Here is an 18,314-nt window from a genome sequence, read left to right as displayed (position 1 = left end):
AACGAACTCATATCTGTACTATTTCTACAGGTTATCTTTTTGACGTTGACAAGTGATTTTATTGAGAAATAACACCAGTCTACTGAGCATACGTGTATGTTTATTATTTCTTGTGCTTTGTCTATAATCTAATATAATTATTAATCAAAGCTACCATGGCTGCAATGATAACTTCATGGAACCCAGAAAAAAAACACAGTGAAGTCGAAAGGTAAGGGTGTTGAAGTTATTACATGTTTAGACCAAATGACGATTTTTTGGGTGTACTTGACCAAAAGGTGGTATTTTACAGATGGATTTGTATTTACCCTGCATATCTGAACAGTAAGAAGACTTTGGCGCAAGGTCGCAGGCTACCGAAGTCCTCTTGTGTCGAGAATCCTACTCACCAGGAGATTAGGGATGTACTCGTAGCGACGGGATTGCCTGTGGGTGTGGAAAACAAGTTATACCCACGGGAGCAAAGCAAGGTTAGTGACAATTGGTATCTAAATATCAAGTAAAGTTTTACTGTAAAAGGAAAGCCATACAAAAGATGAGAGATTGTGTGTTTTACCTTTTATATCTATATACAATTCTCTCTAATGTCTGGCTCATGACTGAACAAATTGGGTTTGAAATAAAAGCTACCTATTATTAAATTTGACCAATATTATAAAATACACCTTTATTGTATTTCTTTATAGAGGTGTGGAAAGAGAGTCATAGAATGTAAGAGATCCCGCACTTTCTACAACTTCTCATTCCACACAGACTCTAGTTTATACAATTTTTGAAACCAAAATGCACATAAGTAAGTAATGTTTAAGAGTTTTCACATTTTGCTGTAGTTTCATTATAAACTTATTAATGTATTACTGATACAATGATGACAAATGAAATGAAATGAAAATCTTTATAAATCTTTAAAATCTTTAAAACAAAGACAGCATACAAATTATTTCCATCCGGGGTGTATTTGTTCTCTTCCATTTTAACTTGAGTAATCCGACAGTAACAATACAATTTGACAAGTATGAGTCATATCTGACAGTAACACTAACAACACAGTTTGACAAGTATGAGTCATACTGATGTGCCGTCGTAAAGTTTTCAAAATTGCGAAACTTCCATGTGTAAAAAATTCTGAAACTTCTCATACTTTTGTATAGGATTCAAAGCTTTCCATTTCCAAAATGAATGTTTCCTATGAAATTTTCCTGAAATTTCCGAGAACTTTCCCAACTTTTTGGAAACCTTCCAAAACTCAATTGAGTTCATTGAAAAGTGAGAATATAACATAACAAAAATATTTTTTTATAACATAATATCTGCAATTTTCAGGAAATGCTGTTCAGAGGCAGAATAAGGGTTCAGATAAAGAATGATGATGGAACCCCACTCAAAACCGAGTTCAAGACCAGGGAATCTGTCATGAAGTATATTGGTGAATCAATACCTAAACTGAAGACCCGCCAAAACAGGTATGGTATTTTAAATGTCTGGTGAACTCAAAATATAAAATAGGATAAGAAGTATTTATTTCGAAATTAGATAACGTCATGGTATTGATGGTATGGCCTTGTCTCATTGTACTGCTGGCGATTTCCACCACTGGTCTTCTACAGCTAAAATCAAAGATGTGATCAGAAAGTCTCTTTTACTCCAATAAAGGCGTAATTAGAGTGACAGAGAAAGATGATCGCTATTTGCGAACTTCGATTTTCGCGGTTACGGATTACGGAAGCCCTGTTATTGATATAATGATAGCACTTTGAAAAAAGTTAAGTGGTTGTTACTGTGGTGTAACTGCTAACAAGGTACCTTAACACCACTTAACTATAGACTAAAAACTCCCAACCATGGTCCAAAATACCATTTTTTTATTATTACATGGACCAGATAAGATGGGACTAATTGAATATTTTGGTGGTTTTACAAAGTGGTGTGTGGAAAATAATCTACCAATAGAGACACTTGCAACAGTGGTAATGCATTGCTCCACTTAAGTGGAATTATGGGTTGAATTGAATTATACTTAAGCATCATTCTATGGAACTAGCTAACTATGTAAACAAACTGCCATATTGAAATTGTCTCTGACTGATGAATTTACTAGTGACTTTTGTTTACATAGTTAGCAAGTTCTATAGAATGACACTTTACTCATCTCTAGGATGGTCTGGTGGTCATCCTTAAGGCCCCCCCCCCACATCTGGCGTCTATCGAGCGTCGGCATCTGTCGGCGTCGGTCCAGCGCTATGGAAAATGACGTCGCTGCGCAGTTGCGTCGACGCTGCGTCGACGTTGCGTCGACGTCGGCCATAGAATTGTAGACGCCGACGCTCGAAAGACGCCAGATGTGGGGGGGGGGGGGGGGCCCTAAATCGTTTTACTGTATTAGTCTAGTGTGTATTAGTCTAATGTTAGTTTTGTTTGTGATTGCAGGCCTGCCGACCAGCAGCCGCAGGCCCAGCAAGTCACCAGCAAGAGCAAGGGGAAGAAGGGCCGCCGATAATAACATAGACGTACATTATATATTATTCATATTATTATTTCTTATTATATAAAACAAAACTAAAAATGTCTTTACATTTTACTGTACAATCTTTAGAAAATATTAGTTGCAATCGCCACATTAAGTAAGGTAAACATTCTAGTGCTCGACATGCTAATGCTTAATATTAGGGACCCTGTTGTCATCTCTATTTCTAATGACGTTAGTTTAAAAAGGTCATGGGACTTCGCCCCATCAAATATTCGTGTTGCAAATCTCTCTTTTAGCATGGAAAAACAAAAGAGAGGCGAAAACACAGCGAAGTGGATTGCGTCACAATCTTTAACTATGAAGTTGAAGATGGCATCACAGACCCCTGGGTAGATGCCTAGTGTACCTACTATTCTATTATTTGTAGCTAATATTACAGACATTTTGCTATTAACCTAGAAGATATTAAAAATCAACAATCACGAAGAGTAACTACTAATTAGGACTAATTCGGATAGATTTCTCGGTAAGTTTATTCCTACCATTAATATCACGTGCCACGCTATATCCATCGAAAATAGCCACAACATGATTGTCTTGAGTACGCTGTTTCAGGAAATTAGGGTCAAGGATATCGTTTATCGGTATCAATCCTTGAATGACTTGACGAAGTCTTTGATCTTCTGCGGGAGCTGTGCCATTCCCGTAAGACCCTCGTTCAGTACTGGCGTGATCGTGTGCGTCATCGACGAAGCTTTCTTCACCAGATTTTTGGGCCGGTACGGGTTCTGCGTCAACAATAAAGACTTTATCGGGTAGTCTTGGTAATCTTCGTACGTCTCTTGGTATTTGTAGCGTTTCCCCTCTAATTTGGAGCGTAGCTTTTGCGTCAGTGTCATTTCTTCGGACGAAGCTGTGGGTTGAGGTTTCTGTTTCCTCTTCTGTTTTGTTGTCGTTTCGATATCGGGTAATAGTTCTGGTTCCGTATCCATCGCGGCATTTATCGATTCGTGAAGGGCTACAGGAATCTTCCTCATTAGATGGTGAATAGGTTTGGTCTCGTCCGCTGGAATTATATTCATCACTTCCATTATACCTGGCGATATGTCTCTCAGTGTCTCCGTGAAATGGGGTGCTGCTTCTCTCACTGACTCCATTATCGTCTCTCCGATCGCTGCTGGTATTTCTTGTAGATGGTAATGGTAGGTCCGTATCTGGTCGGAGAGTGTAGACGTCACTAAAGGGAGTAGTATAGGTTGTGGCGTCGGGAGTCTCAGTCGTGGGATCCTCGGTGTCAGGGGTCTCCGAGGGGACAGTAGTGGGAGCAACAACTGTCTTTTTCTGCGGCTTAGATTCTGAGGATGCAAGGTCGGGGTCTTTTCCTGATAGCTTTTGATTGCGTCTGGGTTTTCTACGTCGGACGGGCTCGAGAGACTCGCTAGAGTCAGGGGAAAGAATACCATCCACAAGTAAACCAATCCGCTTAATGAGCGGTATGTACCTGTGATTGAATATAGCATTTTCATCAGCTTCCCGCTTCGTTGATTGGTTTCTACGCTTGTGACGGGGCGTGAAGGAGTATTTAACCTTTTTTGGTTTCAGAGGAGACCTTATTTCGAACCTCTTTCTGAATTTCAGAGGTGATATAGTCCTGGCCAGTGAGAATATATTTTCTGTAAAGAGAAACTTTTGTTAATATCGTGAAAGAGCAGTGAAGTGTTTAGCCCCGCGAATCGCGCACGAGTGATGAGTTTTGATTGGAAATAAATTGGCCACTCCAGCGCGATAGCTGATGGCATCTGGGGGTTTAACGATGATAACAATCGTTCGCTGACAAACGGAACGCTATCTGTCCCTATCGCACTAATACATATATGGAGGAGTTGTAGATATAGTTATAGCGTTTCATTTCGCTTTCTGAAAACAATTGTCATCTTAGCTAAGCCCACTAGGCGATCAACGAAATGGAGAAGTGCACAGTAGATGGCCTTATTAGTATTTTCTCCCTGTAGTTAGGTTTACGAGCAGTCACCTGGTAACTGAGTGGATAGACATCTTTTAGGTAAGCATATTCCATCCTAGACTGCAACGGTACTTACCATCAGGTGAGATTGTGGTCAAATTTCTTAAAAAAAAAAAACTGCAGCTACTATATAGCTACTACGAACATTGAAATTCGAGGATCGTCTATTCTGCGTCTCCACCGTTCGGATAATGAAAGAGAGACGGAGATAATTATTGTATTTCGTCGACAGTACTTGCCTGCTGACTCGAAGGGTTTATGAGATAAGGTTGGTAGAAATTTGCTACGATGCAACCGAAGCCCCCCGCCTGAAAGAAAATAAGTACATATAAGGTGTGTTACTTACTTAATAGGTAGGTAGGTACCTATAAGGTTTCATTAGAACTGTCTCAGTTATACTAGTGTGACAGGGTCTAGGTATGTTTTACTTTACCTAATATTGCAGTTTTTAAGTGTTTGGATCTCGTTAGATCAAGATAAGTCTGCAACGATTTTGATAGCACACGCAGTGCAAGTGTTATTTTAAACGTCATAATTTCATAGAGGTTTGACGTTTAAAATAACACTATTCTAATTGTATTCAAACTCACCCGGTGTCTTCGATAAAAGGCTTTCTATCCTGTGCTTGGCTGATGATTTTTCTGTAGCGAATAAATCTTTTAAGGAGAATATTTTCTTTCGCGGTTTTTTAGCTGAAATTAAAAAAAAAACAGTTACCTATCTCATCTTCTACTAGTTCGTCGAAAAACGTACCTCTAGGTTAAATAAGACACAATTTATTATTTGGATCGCCGCGACGCTAACCTAACTTCAGGAGCCCATTAATATTACGAGTAGTACATAGAAATTCAGCTCCTAATTTCAGAAGTTGCAAGTCCCTGTAGGTTTTTACTTAATTAGTAGGTAACTAAACATGCTTCCTTTTGTAAGGACACCCACGCTAAAGCGCTTACCGCCAGATTAAAAATGAATATCAGCAGCAGGCGTTCCGGCATTTAGGGGCTATCCATAAATTACGTCATCGATTTTTGAGGATTTTTGACCCCCCCCCCCTATAATCATCCAAAAATCATGCTTCAAATGACCCCATTTCCTCCTACTTCATGCTACCGTCATCCGATGTCCAGACCCCCCCCCAAATTTAAAATGACGTAATTTATGAATTATTAAATTAGGCACAAGTTAAATTCTGAAAGAAACTGACGTATTGAAATGAAATTGGTGTCACTACCTAATGCTAAATCAATGGTGTGAGCGAAGACCTCAGGGGCTACCGCGAAAAACGAAATTCGCAAATTGCGGGGATCTTTCTCTTTTACTCCAATGAAGGCGTAATTAGAGTGACAGAGAAAAATGCCTGCAATTTGCGAACTTCGATTTTCGCGGTTATAGCCCTGCTAATATGATCGCAATTGAATTAGATAGGGATTGAATTGGTTGTTTCTGAATGTAGATTTAGGTTTGATGTCCTTAATAAAACATCTGATAATTTATTGGAAATTCGCGAAGTATTTTACTTAAACTTGTAACTAAAGACATTATGAATGTTCAGGGGTTCAGCATGTTTGTCCAAAATTGAATCATTATATTTCAAAATTCGATTGAAATAAGTGCTAATTAAGCAGTGCTACAGTCATACAATATCCTTGACTATCATCATTAGCGCAAATTTAACATCGAAAAATGAGTCAATAAGTAGGTATTCAATGCTCCCGGACTCCCCTTATATATAATAGGTACCTAAAACAATGAAGCGGAAATATTACGTGTAATCATTTTACTAAACCTCTGCAATCCATATTTTAGCACGGTAAGCGGTAAAATAAATAGGTACCGGTACCTACAACGTTGCTAAACAACAGCAACGGCGGAAGAGAAATTAATTTATGCACAATATTAATTTGGTTCTCAGTTTGGTGTCTGCGCCAAGCACTGGGCCTCTGAACGGTTAACGGTCTGTTTATTTACAGAATGTTGCTGGCGTTGCTGTCCGATAACTTGGGCATATTGCTTTCAATAATTCGAGTTTCGAATCGAGGAGGTATCTACTTTTTGTGATTGGGTTGTTTAAAATTAGGTACCATTTGTTCTGCAATCATTAGGATATTATATAGCACTGGCGTAGCGGGAACTAATCTTGCCGTGGACGAAGTCGCATATGCGAGGCCTTTTTCTTTCAACGTGCCCGACGGCCGACTTTGCCCACGCTTTGCTACGCCACTGTTATATTAGTCATTAGTCATAAATTCAGTAGGTACAGGTAAATAAAAAAGTCTTAAGTTTACATTAAGTTATTTAAGAGTTTATTAGGTAAATCCATAGTATATTCTGTAGGTACAATCGCCTGTGTTCGCGGTGTTGCATCCTTAGGGCGATTCTCGTTTGAACGTCTTGCAGGTGCAAGGCAAATTTTTCTTAACTGTAACACCGCGAGTGCAGGCGATTGTACTTACCTACATCTGTCTTGTCGCCGGACGTTTTCCGCTGAGAGGGACCGAGAACGGTCCACCATACTTAAGATGTGTTTCTTCCATGTCGCTTCTTAGTAACAAGATAGCAAAAAAGTACCTACACGGCGACTGAATAGATCTTATAAGACTTTAAATAACTTAATGTAAACCTTAGAAATATATTTTATTTCTAGAAATATTTTCTTGAAGTTCGAAATACATACAACAAAAGCATCCTTTGTACTTACCAAATATTTTAGGCAAACGTGTTTTTTCCAAATTTTGTCGTGTTTCTGATGCCGAACTTTCTTTTGTGGAAAAGGGCTTTGTCGAGAGCGCTACACCTAATGAATAAATAAATCAAATTAATGAATACATATTATATTATAACATAACTTTATATATATACCTATATGTAGTAGAAAGGTAAAATTTAAGTAGGTAGGTACCTAATAAAAGTACGCTAATAATTTTTAAGAAAAAAAAACCGACTTCTATGGGGCCCGGTGAAAGATTATGGTAGACGGTGCACTATGTAGAAAAAGAGGTAAAACAGTACTTTCTAGTAGCATTTCGTGTCCGTAAGGGTCGTAGTTCTAGCCTAACCTAACCCACTTCTCTGATAGCAGTTCGGTTCTGTGAGGATCGCAGTTCGAGCCTAATCAAACCCATTTTTCTAGTAGCATTTCGTTTCTGTAAGGCTCGCAGTTCTAATCAAACCTAACCCACTTTTGTTCGGTTCTGTGAGGATCGCAGTTCAAACCTAACCTAACCCACTTAACGGCGCATGCGGTGCGGTGTACGGGGGTTTGAGCGGGAGGGGTTTGGCATCATCATACTTTATACCTACATTTTATGGTAGGTAATCATAGCGGTTTATTTAGTTTAGGTATCATAGGGGTTTTCCGGGTCAAGGTCCGGGTCTCTGAGTCAGAGTCCGGGTCCGAGTCCCGGTCCAAGTCCGAGTCCGAGTCCGGGTCCGAGTCCGGGTCCGAACCGGATCCGGGTATGAGTCCGGGTCCCAGTCCAAGTCAAAATCGAAATTCGAAATCACCAAACATGTACTATGCGTCGTTCAAGAGTTCTGTTCTGATCATCATCAGCAGTTCCACTTCATCAAATGCGACAGTTTTTAATGTAAATGCTTGATTTTATGATGAAAATACAAAAAAATCTATACGTATGCCTTTAAGATTTGAGGAGTTCCCTCGATTCCTTATGGATCCCATCATCAGAACTCGAGCTTGACAGAAATGTGGCTTAAAAACTAAACTTGCTTAACAAACATAACGAAGAGGACAAATCGCCAAACGTGAACTATGCGTCGTTGAAGAGTTCCGTTCTGATCATCATCAGCAGTTCCACTTCATCAAATGCGACAGTTTTTAATTAAAATACTTGATTTTCTGATGAAAATACAAAAATCTCTAAGTATACGCATGCCTTTAAAATTTGAGGAGTTCCCTCGATTTCTCATGGATCCCATCATCAGAACTCAAGCTTGATAAAATTGTGGCTTAAAAACTTAACTTGCTTAACAAACATAACGAAGAGGACAAATCGCCAAAGGTGAACTATGCGTCGTTGAAGAGTTCCGTTCTGATCATCATCAGCAGTTCCACTTCATCAAATGTCACGTTTTTGAATGTATATGCTTGATTTGTTGATAAAAACACAAAAATCACCATATGTATGCCTTTAAGATTTGAGGAGTTCCGTCGATTCCTCATGGATCCCATCATCAGAACTGGATTTTGACAAAAACGGGACCAATCTGTATGCATATACATACAATCAATTTTATGTTGTACTATCTTGTGAGCGTTTTGGGGCCACCTGTAAGCCCGCAAGAGTTGAACACCAATAAAATAAAATAAAATAAATCAAAAAAATAATTTTCAAAATCGGTCCAGTAATGACGGAGATATGGAGTAACAAACATAAAAAAAAAAATAAAAAAAATAAAAAAAAAAACATACAACCGAATTGATAACCTCCTCCTTTGGGATTTGGAAGTCGGTTAAAAACATATTTCTTCAATTATTTTTTAAATAATGTCAAAGCATTCCGAAAAGGGACTCTTAGTATAATGGAATTTTGGGAATTTTCATCAAATTTTCGGAATTATCCGACAAACGAAAGTACCCGAACACTTGCCTACGCCCTATTTTTTGCGATGCGACATGCGTAGTGCTAGCCTACGTGCTACTACTAGGTCCTTAACATTTTCAGGTTCCAGCTTTCTTTTAAATAAGAACGTTAGATTCCAGGCTATAAGAACCAATACAATGACCACATATATATACTAGTACAACACCATACCGATCTACTTTAATGTTGACAGTAGGTAATGAGCATCGTCCCAAAGAAGAGGTTATCAATTCGGTTGTATGTTTTTTTTTTTTTTTTTTTTTAATGTTTGTTACTCCATATCTCCGTCATTACTGGACAGATTTTGAAAATTCTTTTTTTGATTGAATGTATATGCATACAGATTGGTCCCGTTTCTGTCAAAACCCAGTTCTGATGATGGGATCCATGAGGAATCGAGGGAACTCCTCAAATCTTAAAGGCATACATATAGTGATTTTTGGGTTTTTATCATCAAATCAAGCATATACATCCAAAAAAAATGACATTTGATGAAGTGGAACTGCTGATGATGATCAGAACGGAACTCCTCAACGACGCATAGTTCACGGTTGGCGATTTATCCCCTTCGTTATGTTTGTTAAGCAAGTTCAGTTTTTAAGCTACATTTTTGTCAAGCTCGAGTTCTGATGATGGGATCCATGAGGAATCGAGAGAACTCCTCAAATCTTAGAGGCATGCGTACAGAGATTTTTGTAATTACATCAAAAAATCAAGCATTTTCATTAAAAATTGTCGCATTTGATGAAGTGGAACTGCTGATGATGATCAGAACAGAACTCTTCAACGACGCATAGTTCAGGTTTCGCGATTTTTCCTCTTCGTTATGTTTGTTAAGCAAGTTAAGTTTTTAATGCACATTTTTGTCAAGCTCGAGTTCTGATGATGGGATCTATAAGGAATCGAGGGAACTCCTCAAATATTAAAGGCATGCGTATAGAGATTTTTGTATTTACATCAGAAAATTAAGCTTTTTCATTAAAAACTGTCGCATTTGATGAAGTGGAACTGCTGATGATGATCAAAACAGAACTCTTCAACGACGCATAGTTCACGTTTGGCGATTTTTCCTCTTCGTTATGTTTGTTAAGCAAGTTAAGTTTTTAAGCCACATTTTTGTCAAGCTCGAGTTCTGATGATGGGATCCATAAGGAATCGAGGGAACTCCTCAAATATTAAAGGCATACGCATAGATTTTTTTGTATTTGCATTATAAAATCAAGCATTTACATTAAAAACTGTCGCATTTGATGAAATGGAACTGCTGATGATGACCAGAATAGAACTCTTCAACAACGCATAGACATTTGGTGATTACGAATTTCGATTTTGACTTGGACTGGGACCCGGACTCGGACCCAGAACCGGACTCATACCCGGATCCGGTTCGGACCCGGACCCGGACCTGGACTCGGACCCGGGCTCGGACCCGGACTCGGACCCGGGCTCGGACCCGGACTCGGACCCGGACTCAGACCCGGACTCGGACCCGGACCTTGACCCGGAAAACCACTATGATACCTTAACTAAATAAACCACTATGATTACCTACCATAAAATGTGTAAGTATATAAGTATGATGATGCCAATCTTACTAGCCCCTCCCGCTTAAACCCCCGTACACCGCACCGCATGCGCCGTTAAGTGGGTTAGGTTAGGTTTGAACTGCGGTCCTCACAGAACCGAACTGCTATCAGAGAAGTGGGTTAGGTTAGGCTAGAACTACGACCCGTACAGAAGCGATATGCTAGTAGAAAAGTGGGTGGTTTTACCTCCTTTTCTACATAGTATACCATCTACAATAATCTTTCACCGGCCCCCATAGAAGTCGGTTTTTTTTTCTTAAAAATTATATTCTACCTACTGCTACATAACATTGTGAGGCGTGGCTCACTCCGCGATTTCGTCGCTTTGCTACAGGTAGCTAAAAGTCCATCCGTTCGACCCCGTTTTGTTAGAGAGTGAGTCTTCTGTACCTAGTACTATTATTTATTCTGTGCTATTGTATCTGAATATTAAGCGGAATTTAACGACAGTCGTGCAACGGCACTGTTACAGGCCCCCAGGGAGTTGCTGCTGTGGGTAAAACTCGTAAAATAGGAGTATTTGTGCAATTTCTAAAAGCGCTGCTATGAACTGCAGTATCACTTAGAAGTTGGACTTATTTTAATAACAGAGTAAAGTGAGTCATGAATTTGATTCATACTCAAAGAAGAAAAGAAACAATTAATAGGATCCTTATACGAGTACACAAGGAATAGAATAGAATAGAATAGAATGGACACCACTCAGCATATGCTGAGCATATGCTGAGTGGTGTCCATTTGTAGCCTCTATAGCAGCATCAAGACTACGACTAACTATTATTGCACGTTAGTTAAGCTACTAATAGTTTTAACTGTTTAGTGTATAAGATCCTCTTTTTTTTAAATTTATATGTGTGGTGCTGTATGTAGATGGTTTTTGCAATAAACGTTTTTCTATTCTATTCAGTACACAAGGCGACTATATACGCGATGATCGCAAGTTCGCGCGAATTTTACTCGCGCGAATGTCAATTAGGACACCTATTCGAGTTCAATATGTTTGATCGCGTATTCGCACGAGTAAAATTCGCGCGAACATGCGATAATCGCGTAGTCACGTTGTTTAAGGACGACCCTATGAAAAAAATGTGATGTTATGTAGCAGTAGGTAGAATAAAACGACGATGCTCATTACTCATTCCTTTTTTGGGGTGATAGTGGGGCGAAAAAGACATTATGATTCTCTCTGCCTATGCTACAGTGAAAACTTGACAAAAGACTTGCTAAAACCAATTGAGATTTAATTTAATTCAAACAGGGGCCTTATTCGACATGCCACTTTTGACGTCGCATGTTGAACTTCCGTTGAATCTAATCATTACTTGTCAAAATTGGACATTAGCAATCCACAGTTAGGTGACAACCAAACCAAACCATTATAAACCTTAAAGTACGAGTAATAATAAAACAAAGTTGTTTTTTGTTAAATTATTGGTTGTACCAAATGAACTATCCGCACTTGATGAACTTCAACTGTTGAATTGAAGTTGACGCGAAATTCGACAGTTGTAGGTACATGTCGAATAAGGCCCCTGGGGTCCAGTAAATGCGAGCAATTTCGAGTATCCGTGTAAACAATAATGTTTTGATTGTTATACAATATTACCTGATTTAGTATTCTGAGACTTCTTTTCCTGTTGTTTGCTTTCTGCAGCAATGAGTTCATTCAGTGACACGGTCTTTGTGCGCTTGGTTGCTGAAAAAATAATAGGTATATTCTAAGACAGGTATTTGGAGATTCATAATTACTTATTTGAGTAAAATTTATTTGAATTTTGTAGAGTCGAGCCACGCTAAGTTTTCATCCAAGTGCAACCTACGTCAAGTCGGTATTTGTACTTGCTGGGATATGTATGCGTTCTTTCTTACTGTCAAGTTTGTGCAAAGTGGTCTACCCATATTTTTTGTTTTATTGATTACTTGGAGTGTGGGCACAAATACGAGTACGAACAGGTAAGTATACATATATAATATAATAAATAATTAACGGTTTCGAGTATCCGGTAGAATGCAGTAATGTTTGTTATACTTTACATGTGTTAATTTTGGACGGATTTTCCTGTTGTTGTTGTTTACTTTCTGCAGCAATAAGTTCATTGAGTGACACGGTCTTTACACGCTTGGTTGCTGCAATAATAAAAAACAATAAAATTCGTTATTTTTATAATGGCCTCTACAAAAGTCACCGATAATCACATACGTATTTGCAATGCATTGCGGCATTAGATCAAGCGTTTAAATTTTGTAATTAATTAAATTTTATGATATTTATGCCATTTATTGCAACGTCTATAAATGCCTTAAAACCTAGGGCGGTATTAAATACCGGGTGTGGCCTGTAATATGAGCAAAAAATTTTACTGTAGGCTGTACTCCTCATACCGATCAACATTTGTTCAGCGACTTTTAAAAATAACTTGTGGTTTGATTTTTAATACACTTTAAAGGTTATTCAAAGACGCAATGTATTGCGAATTTTGTTATATTTAAGGCTTGGCAAGCAACGTCAATCACAATGATATGGCGTGGCGATGGCGTCCATTGAAGATAATATTTATTTTGTATGAAAAATATAGTCTAAATACTTCATAATTTTTAATTAAAAGTTGTTGAACAAAAGTGTCACCGTTTGAGGAGTACAATCTATGTTTTAATTATTTGCTCGTGTTACAGACCACACCCGGTATAGGTGCATATATAGGTACAATATGTTGGACTTACCTGAGTTACCTGTGGGTTTAGTATGTTGCTCCTGCTTTTGTTTGCTCTCAGCGGCGATAAGCTCATTCAGCGAGACGGGCTTAGCTACTAAGTCTGCGGACAAAAAGTTAACTCTATATAAAAGGTTTAGGAGATCATGTTGAGCTAGATCGAAATTGCGGATCACAGGGCCTATACATGGTGTGTCTGACCATGTGGCTTTAAATCCAGGGCTTGATTTTACTCGCTAAACTGAGCTACTTTTACTATGGGACCAACCCTCAAATCGGGGAAAAATTTTTGGCTTTTCCATAGAAAACGTCGACATCTGATATCTGATCAGCCAAAATGTATGAAAAACTAAAAATTTTTTTTGGGATTTCGGGGTTGGTGCCATAGTAAAAGTAGCTCAGTTTAGCGAGTAGAATCGAGCCCTGGATTTAAAGCCCCATGGTCAGACACACACTGTATTTTGTTATTTTCTTCTGCACTTCACAAGGGAGAGTTATATGATTGAGTATGATTTTGTAGGTTAAAAGGTAGAGTTAGAGTAAGATAAGACTGCAACCATTTTGATATCAGTGCAAGTGTTATTTATACGTCATAATTATATAGAAGTTTAACGTTTTAAATACCTAGCACTTGCACTATCAAAATCGTTGCAGACTTCTCTTGTTCTAACTCTATGGATGGGTACTTGCTGACCTAGAGACCCAGCTTGTGAAGCCGATGGTTCTGGGATCGAATCCCTGTAATGGCATTTATTTGTGTAATGAACACAAATATTTGTTCCAGAATCATGAGTGTTCGTATATATATAAGTACTATGTATTTATCTATGTCGGCGGCCGATCGCAAGATCAGGCATATCGTGAAACGTGAAAATCTTCAACTCGTTCCCTGAGTCGACGGAGCCCCGCTGGGCGGGGCTCCTATTTCTGGGCAGTTTGCCCTTCGGGCATCTGAAGCAACCTAACGAACCTATCCTACCTATTTATTGGTTTAATGTAAATATGGTCAAAACATTACATAGGAACATTACGATCGGCCGCCGACATCTATATGAGTACCTATCTATATCGTCGCCTAGCATCCATATAGTATGTATAAGCTTTGCTTAGTTCGGGGTGACATGTTGTTTTTAAACGATTGCAGCGCCATCTGCGTCAGGCTCTGTTCGTTTATCCTCATTGGCCAATTTTCGGTTCTATAACTTTTCACTTCCCATGCTCGTAAACTTCGTCTTTATGGTAAGTTGTGTCGATGAATGGGGGGGCGTTCACTTTGTGTCAATTAATGGAGGGGCGTTGTTTTTTTGTCGACTAGTGGAGGGGCTTTCATTTATGTAGAAAAAGTATTGTGTAAAATATCGGCATTGCTTATTAAATTTCTAACAGTCAGCATCAAAACGATGTGACGATCAAAGTGTATAGTGTACGTGCATTGGCATATCGTAATTAATATATCTTTTGTTACGACAGAAGTAGATGTGTTCCGATATATTTGGCCATTTTTGACGTCTCCATTTATATATGTTTGTTACTAACTGTAGGTACATATTCCATTGCAAGCTCTATAAATTATGAATATTATGATACGTTTGTTTAATTTATGCTAAATAGCATTATAGTAGTATACCCTATACTGGACGTGGAACCAGTAATGGGACAAAAAAACATAATTCCGCTAAAATAAGTATCTAAAAGTAGTTTATAAACACTGGCTGTATTTTATCATAAATAAGAGTTCTAGAGCTGTTTCAGTTTGAAGTTTCATTAAATTTGGTTGCTTTTTAATAAATTGGCGTCAATCCAAAAGTTGTCGTGTCACTGAAAAAAAATACCACTACGAATTCTTAACAACTTCGCTAAGAAAGGTGAGTTAATTTATTAAATTTTAATTAATTAATACTTGATGAAAACTAGAATATGTTTTGTTAATTGCATTTACCATGAGATAAGGTATACAACACATCTATGTTGTGACTCCACAGATGTAAAAAAATAGTGGTATTTGGCCCAATCCCATTATAGGAGCTGTAAAACTGCGTACCTCCTATGATGGGACAATTGACAGAATGATGCTTGCCATGCCATAATTTCATGTTTAAACAATACAGAAGTAAAATGTAGTTACAAAATATGTCAATCTGAAGGTATTCACGGACTTCGGATAAATGAATATCGTTTTTCCAAACTTTTATTTAACTTGCCCTGTTAGTTAGTGTGGGTCCAATCTTGGTAGCTGAATTTGAGCCACTTTTCGATTTCCGATTCAGTTGAAATTTTGTGTAAGTACGTAATTAAGTATGCAAATCGGATGATAATGTAATATTATGATAACGTGGACCTAATCTGCTGATGGAGACAGGAGGTGGCCTTGGGAACTTTATCGCGATAAACCCTAACTAATTGTGTTTGGGTATATTAGAATTGTCTCGATGGATCTACAATAATACAATAATAATTGGCTGTGGAAAGAAAAATACATTCAGCGATAAAAGCTTATACCAAAAATTGTTTTTTTTTGTCGTAACTTATTCCCCATTTCAATATTTTATACTGATAGAGCAATGTCCATTATAGGGGGCCCGTTACTGGATCCACGTCCATTACCGGGGGCCCATTACTGGAGCTTTGGTGTCCATAACTGGAGAAAAAACGCATAGTTTTAATTTGTTAAATATGTGGAAACTAATTGCAGTATCTTTGATACAACACGCCTAAAACATGAAAGACGGATAGGACTTTCATCTTTTAACACGCTAAGCGGTAGACAATTTACATGTATAAGGGAAATATCATAAATACTCCAAATTTCCTCTTAAATGTCCCATGACTGGTGCTGTTACTATATTAGTATTTTAAACGTAAATACGTTGCCTATCAGATGCCTCAAGCAAATAAATCTACGTCTGTTACCTTTTAATTTATTTACACTACTGGAGATATACGCGACATCTGAGTACTATGTAGGTACATATGTATGTAAAAAATTTGACTTTGATAGCATCGTATTATTACTCTTGTGGCTAACATTTTATATCTAATACACGTACAATATGGAAATGGAATCGTGATAGCATGTTGGTTACACGCTAGACACTAGCCAATAGATATGGCTAAAAATACGATAGTATTATCTCTTGGGAACAGGGATCTTGCATAGAAAATATGTTATATCACTTTATTAGTAAAATAATATGAGATATACAATTTAGGCAAGACCTACATTACAAAATACATTGGTCTTTCTCGTGAAAAGTAGGATAGATTGACATTATTAAATAAACGCAAGGAGCCCATTTAATGGCAGCATTAGTCTACCCTTAACCTTCGGATTCCGGTACCCTTAGTTTAAATTTCATTCGATAGCGTGCGCGTTTGTATTAAGTCTCATTTTGTATGGAATTTTGAGTCCAAAACGTCACGCTTGGCGCGTTGTTCAAAATCCCTAACGTCCATCACGCTATCAAATGAAATTTACAGGTTTCAGAAAATAAAGTAATAAAAGTAAGACCCAGATACTAATTCTATATTCATCTCATTGCTAGGAGCCATTGGGAATGCCAGAGTGGGGTTTGTGGATGCTATTCACGTATTAAGAATTCGGCCCGATATTACTTACAAAATATGATTAGACATTTCTTTTGCATTTACGTATTGCTTTTACTTAATTAATGCCACTTATAGAACCCAGGCACTAGGGTTCTTCAATAAAGAGTAGGCATATACGTTTTAAACACGCTCGCACCAAACAAACTGAACGTTTACAAATGTTAAAGGGCGCATACGAGTACCGGATGCGTGTGCGTAAACGTGCGCGTTGTAATATACAGATCCTTATAAGATACGACACACTGCTTGCCTGACGTGTACGTGCACGGCTCGAACATTTTAGCGCACGTGCACGTCTAGCGCGCAGCCGGTGTGCTCTGGCCTTTTTAATTGGCGATTTCATATACTAATGCCCGAGTAGGTAATGTCTAAAAACCAGTAGTTACGTACCTTGCACCTAGGAAGGTGTCTGCTAGTTGCAAAAAATGTAACTAGAGTAAGAACTGGAATACCCACAACAGAAACATAAGCGTACAAAAGACTAACTTACCCCTTTGCGGGATATTTACCGTTTCAAAGTTTCCGGACTTCGTATTTATGTTAAGGCGAAATAGGTTCAAACTACTTCAAAGGAGTCCTGCAGAAGGTAAAATGGAACTAGGAAATTTTTACTTCCTTTTACGAAAACTGCAGAGATGAGATTGTTTTTTCGTTTTCGTGTCAATTCCGCGTAGGTACTATACGACAGCATCCTGTAGGTACCATGGTTATGTCACAACAAACACACTAGAGTTCGTCGAAGTTCTACAGATATATTGAAGTGATAAAATGTGAAAATGCCACGTTATATTTCACTGCAAACTCTGGATCAAACCGTTTATGTGTGTAGGTCAAAAATCGTAAGCTCGAGCCTCGGTTGTGCTATATAACTAAATCAGAAACATCGTTCTCGAAAAAATCCATAAAATTGACTAAAAATTGGGCCAGTTGTTTTATCACACACAGACAAGTGGGTAGTGGCTGTACTCACGCGTTACGATGACACAATTAATAACCACGTAGAGTTGCCATCTCCGGATTTCCATTTTCAAACATTTTTGCACCGATCACTCCATGAGCCCACTGGTAACGTCGCAACCCGTCTCTCTTCTGACGTTTCGTTTAATTGTCGACAAAAGTTACAAATCAGCAATTTAATCATTACGTGTTCTCTGTCGGCGGTTGACGGTATTACCATATGCACGAGTCAGAGTTTTCGGCATAACCAGTCATATGCGACATGTGACCCAAGATCCGTAGATAATACATCAATTCAGTGCTTACGAAGCTATAGCACAAATGAAACTGTAATGCATGTGTATATTTCTCGTTCCAAGTGTA

At 38.3% G+C, this 18,314-nt stretch overlaps 2 protein-coding genes across 2 annotated transcripts; one reads left to right on the top strand and one right to left on the bottom strand.

The window, feature by feature from the left end:
- The first annotated feature begins 47 nt into the window (after window positions 1–47).
- LOC134664607 (signal recognition particle 19 kDa protein) lies at window positions 48–2,563 on the top strand. Its single transcript, XM_063521337.1, has 4 exons — window positions 48–211; window positions 293–470; window positions 1,324–1,463; window positions 2,428–2,563. The coding sequence occupies exons 1-4, from the start codon at window positions 156–158 to the stop codon at window positions 2,495–2,497; spliced, it is 444 nt and encodes a 147-aa protein (XP_063377407.1). The 5' UTR covers window positions 48–155; the 3' UTR covers window positions 2,498–2,563.
- Window positions 2,564–2,930: 367 nt separating this feature from the next.
- Window positions 2,931–18,111, bottom strand: LOC134664689 (uncharacterized). The gene is made up of 8 exons (XM_063521434.1): window positions 17,965–18,111; window positions 13,399–13,491; window positions 12,707–12,804; window positions 12,284–12,395; window positions 7,189–7,284; window positions 5,081–5,182; window positions 4,730–4,798; window positions 2,931–4,140 (listed from the first exon to the last, which is right to left on the bottom strand). Exons 1-8 carry the CDS (start codon window positions 18,017–18,019, stop codon window positions 2,963–2,965), a joined length of 1,803 nt encoding a protein of 600 aa, XP_063377504.1. The 5' UTR covers window positions 18,020–18,111; the 3' UTR covers window positions 2,931–2,962.
- Window positions 18,112–18,314: the final 203 nt, after the last annotated feature.

The sequence above is a fragment of the Cydia fagiglandana genome, chromosome 5 (assembly GCF_963556715.1).
Source record: "Cydia fagiglandana chromosome 5, ilCydFagi1.1, whole genome shotgun sequence".
Lineage (NCBI taxonomy): Eukaryota > Metazoa > Arthropoda > Insecta > Lepidoptera > Tortricidae > Cydia > Cydia fagiglandana.
This window is presented reverse-complemented; position numbering and strand designations above follow the sequence as displayed.

Coding starts and splice junctions, on each gene's coding strand:
- LOC134664607 (XM_063521337.1), top strand. CDS start 156: ATGGCTGCAATGATAACTTCATGGAACCCAGAAAAAAAACACAGTGAA. Junction 212..292: donor AAACACAGTGAAGTCGAAAG/GTAAGGGTGTTG, acceptor GGTATTTTACAG/ATGGATTTGTATTTACCCTG. Junction 471..1,323: donor ACCCACGGGAGCAAAGCAAG/GTTAGTGACAAT, acceptor TGCAATTTTCAG/GAAATGCTGTTCAGAGGCAG.
- LOC134664689 (XM_063521434.1), bottom strand. CDS start 18,019: ATGGAAATCCGGAGATGGCAACTCTACGTGGTTATTAATTGTGTCATC. Junction 12,805..13,398: donor TAAACCCACAGGTAACTCAG/GTAAGTCCAACA, acceptor TTATTATTGCAG/CAACCAAGCGTGTAAAGACC. Junction 7,285..12,283: donor GTCTCAGAATACTAAATCAG/GTAATATTGTAT, acceptor TTTATTCATTAG/GTGTAGCGCTCTCGACAAAG.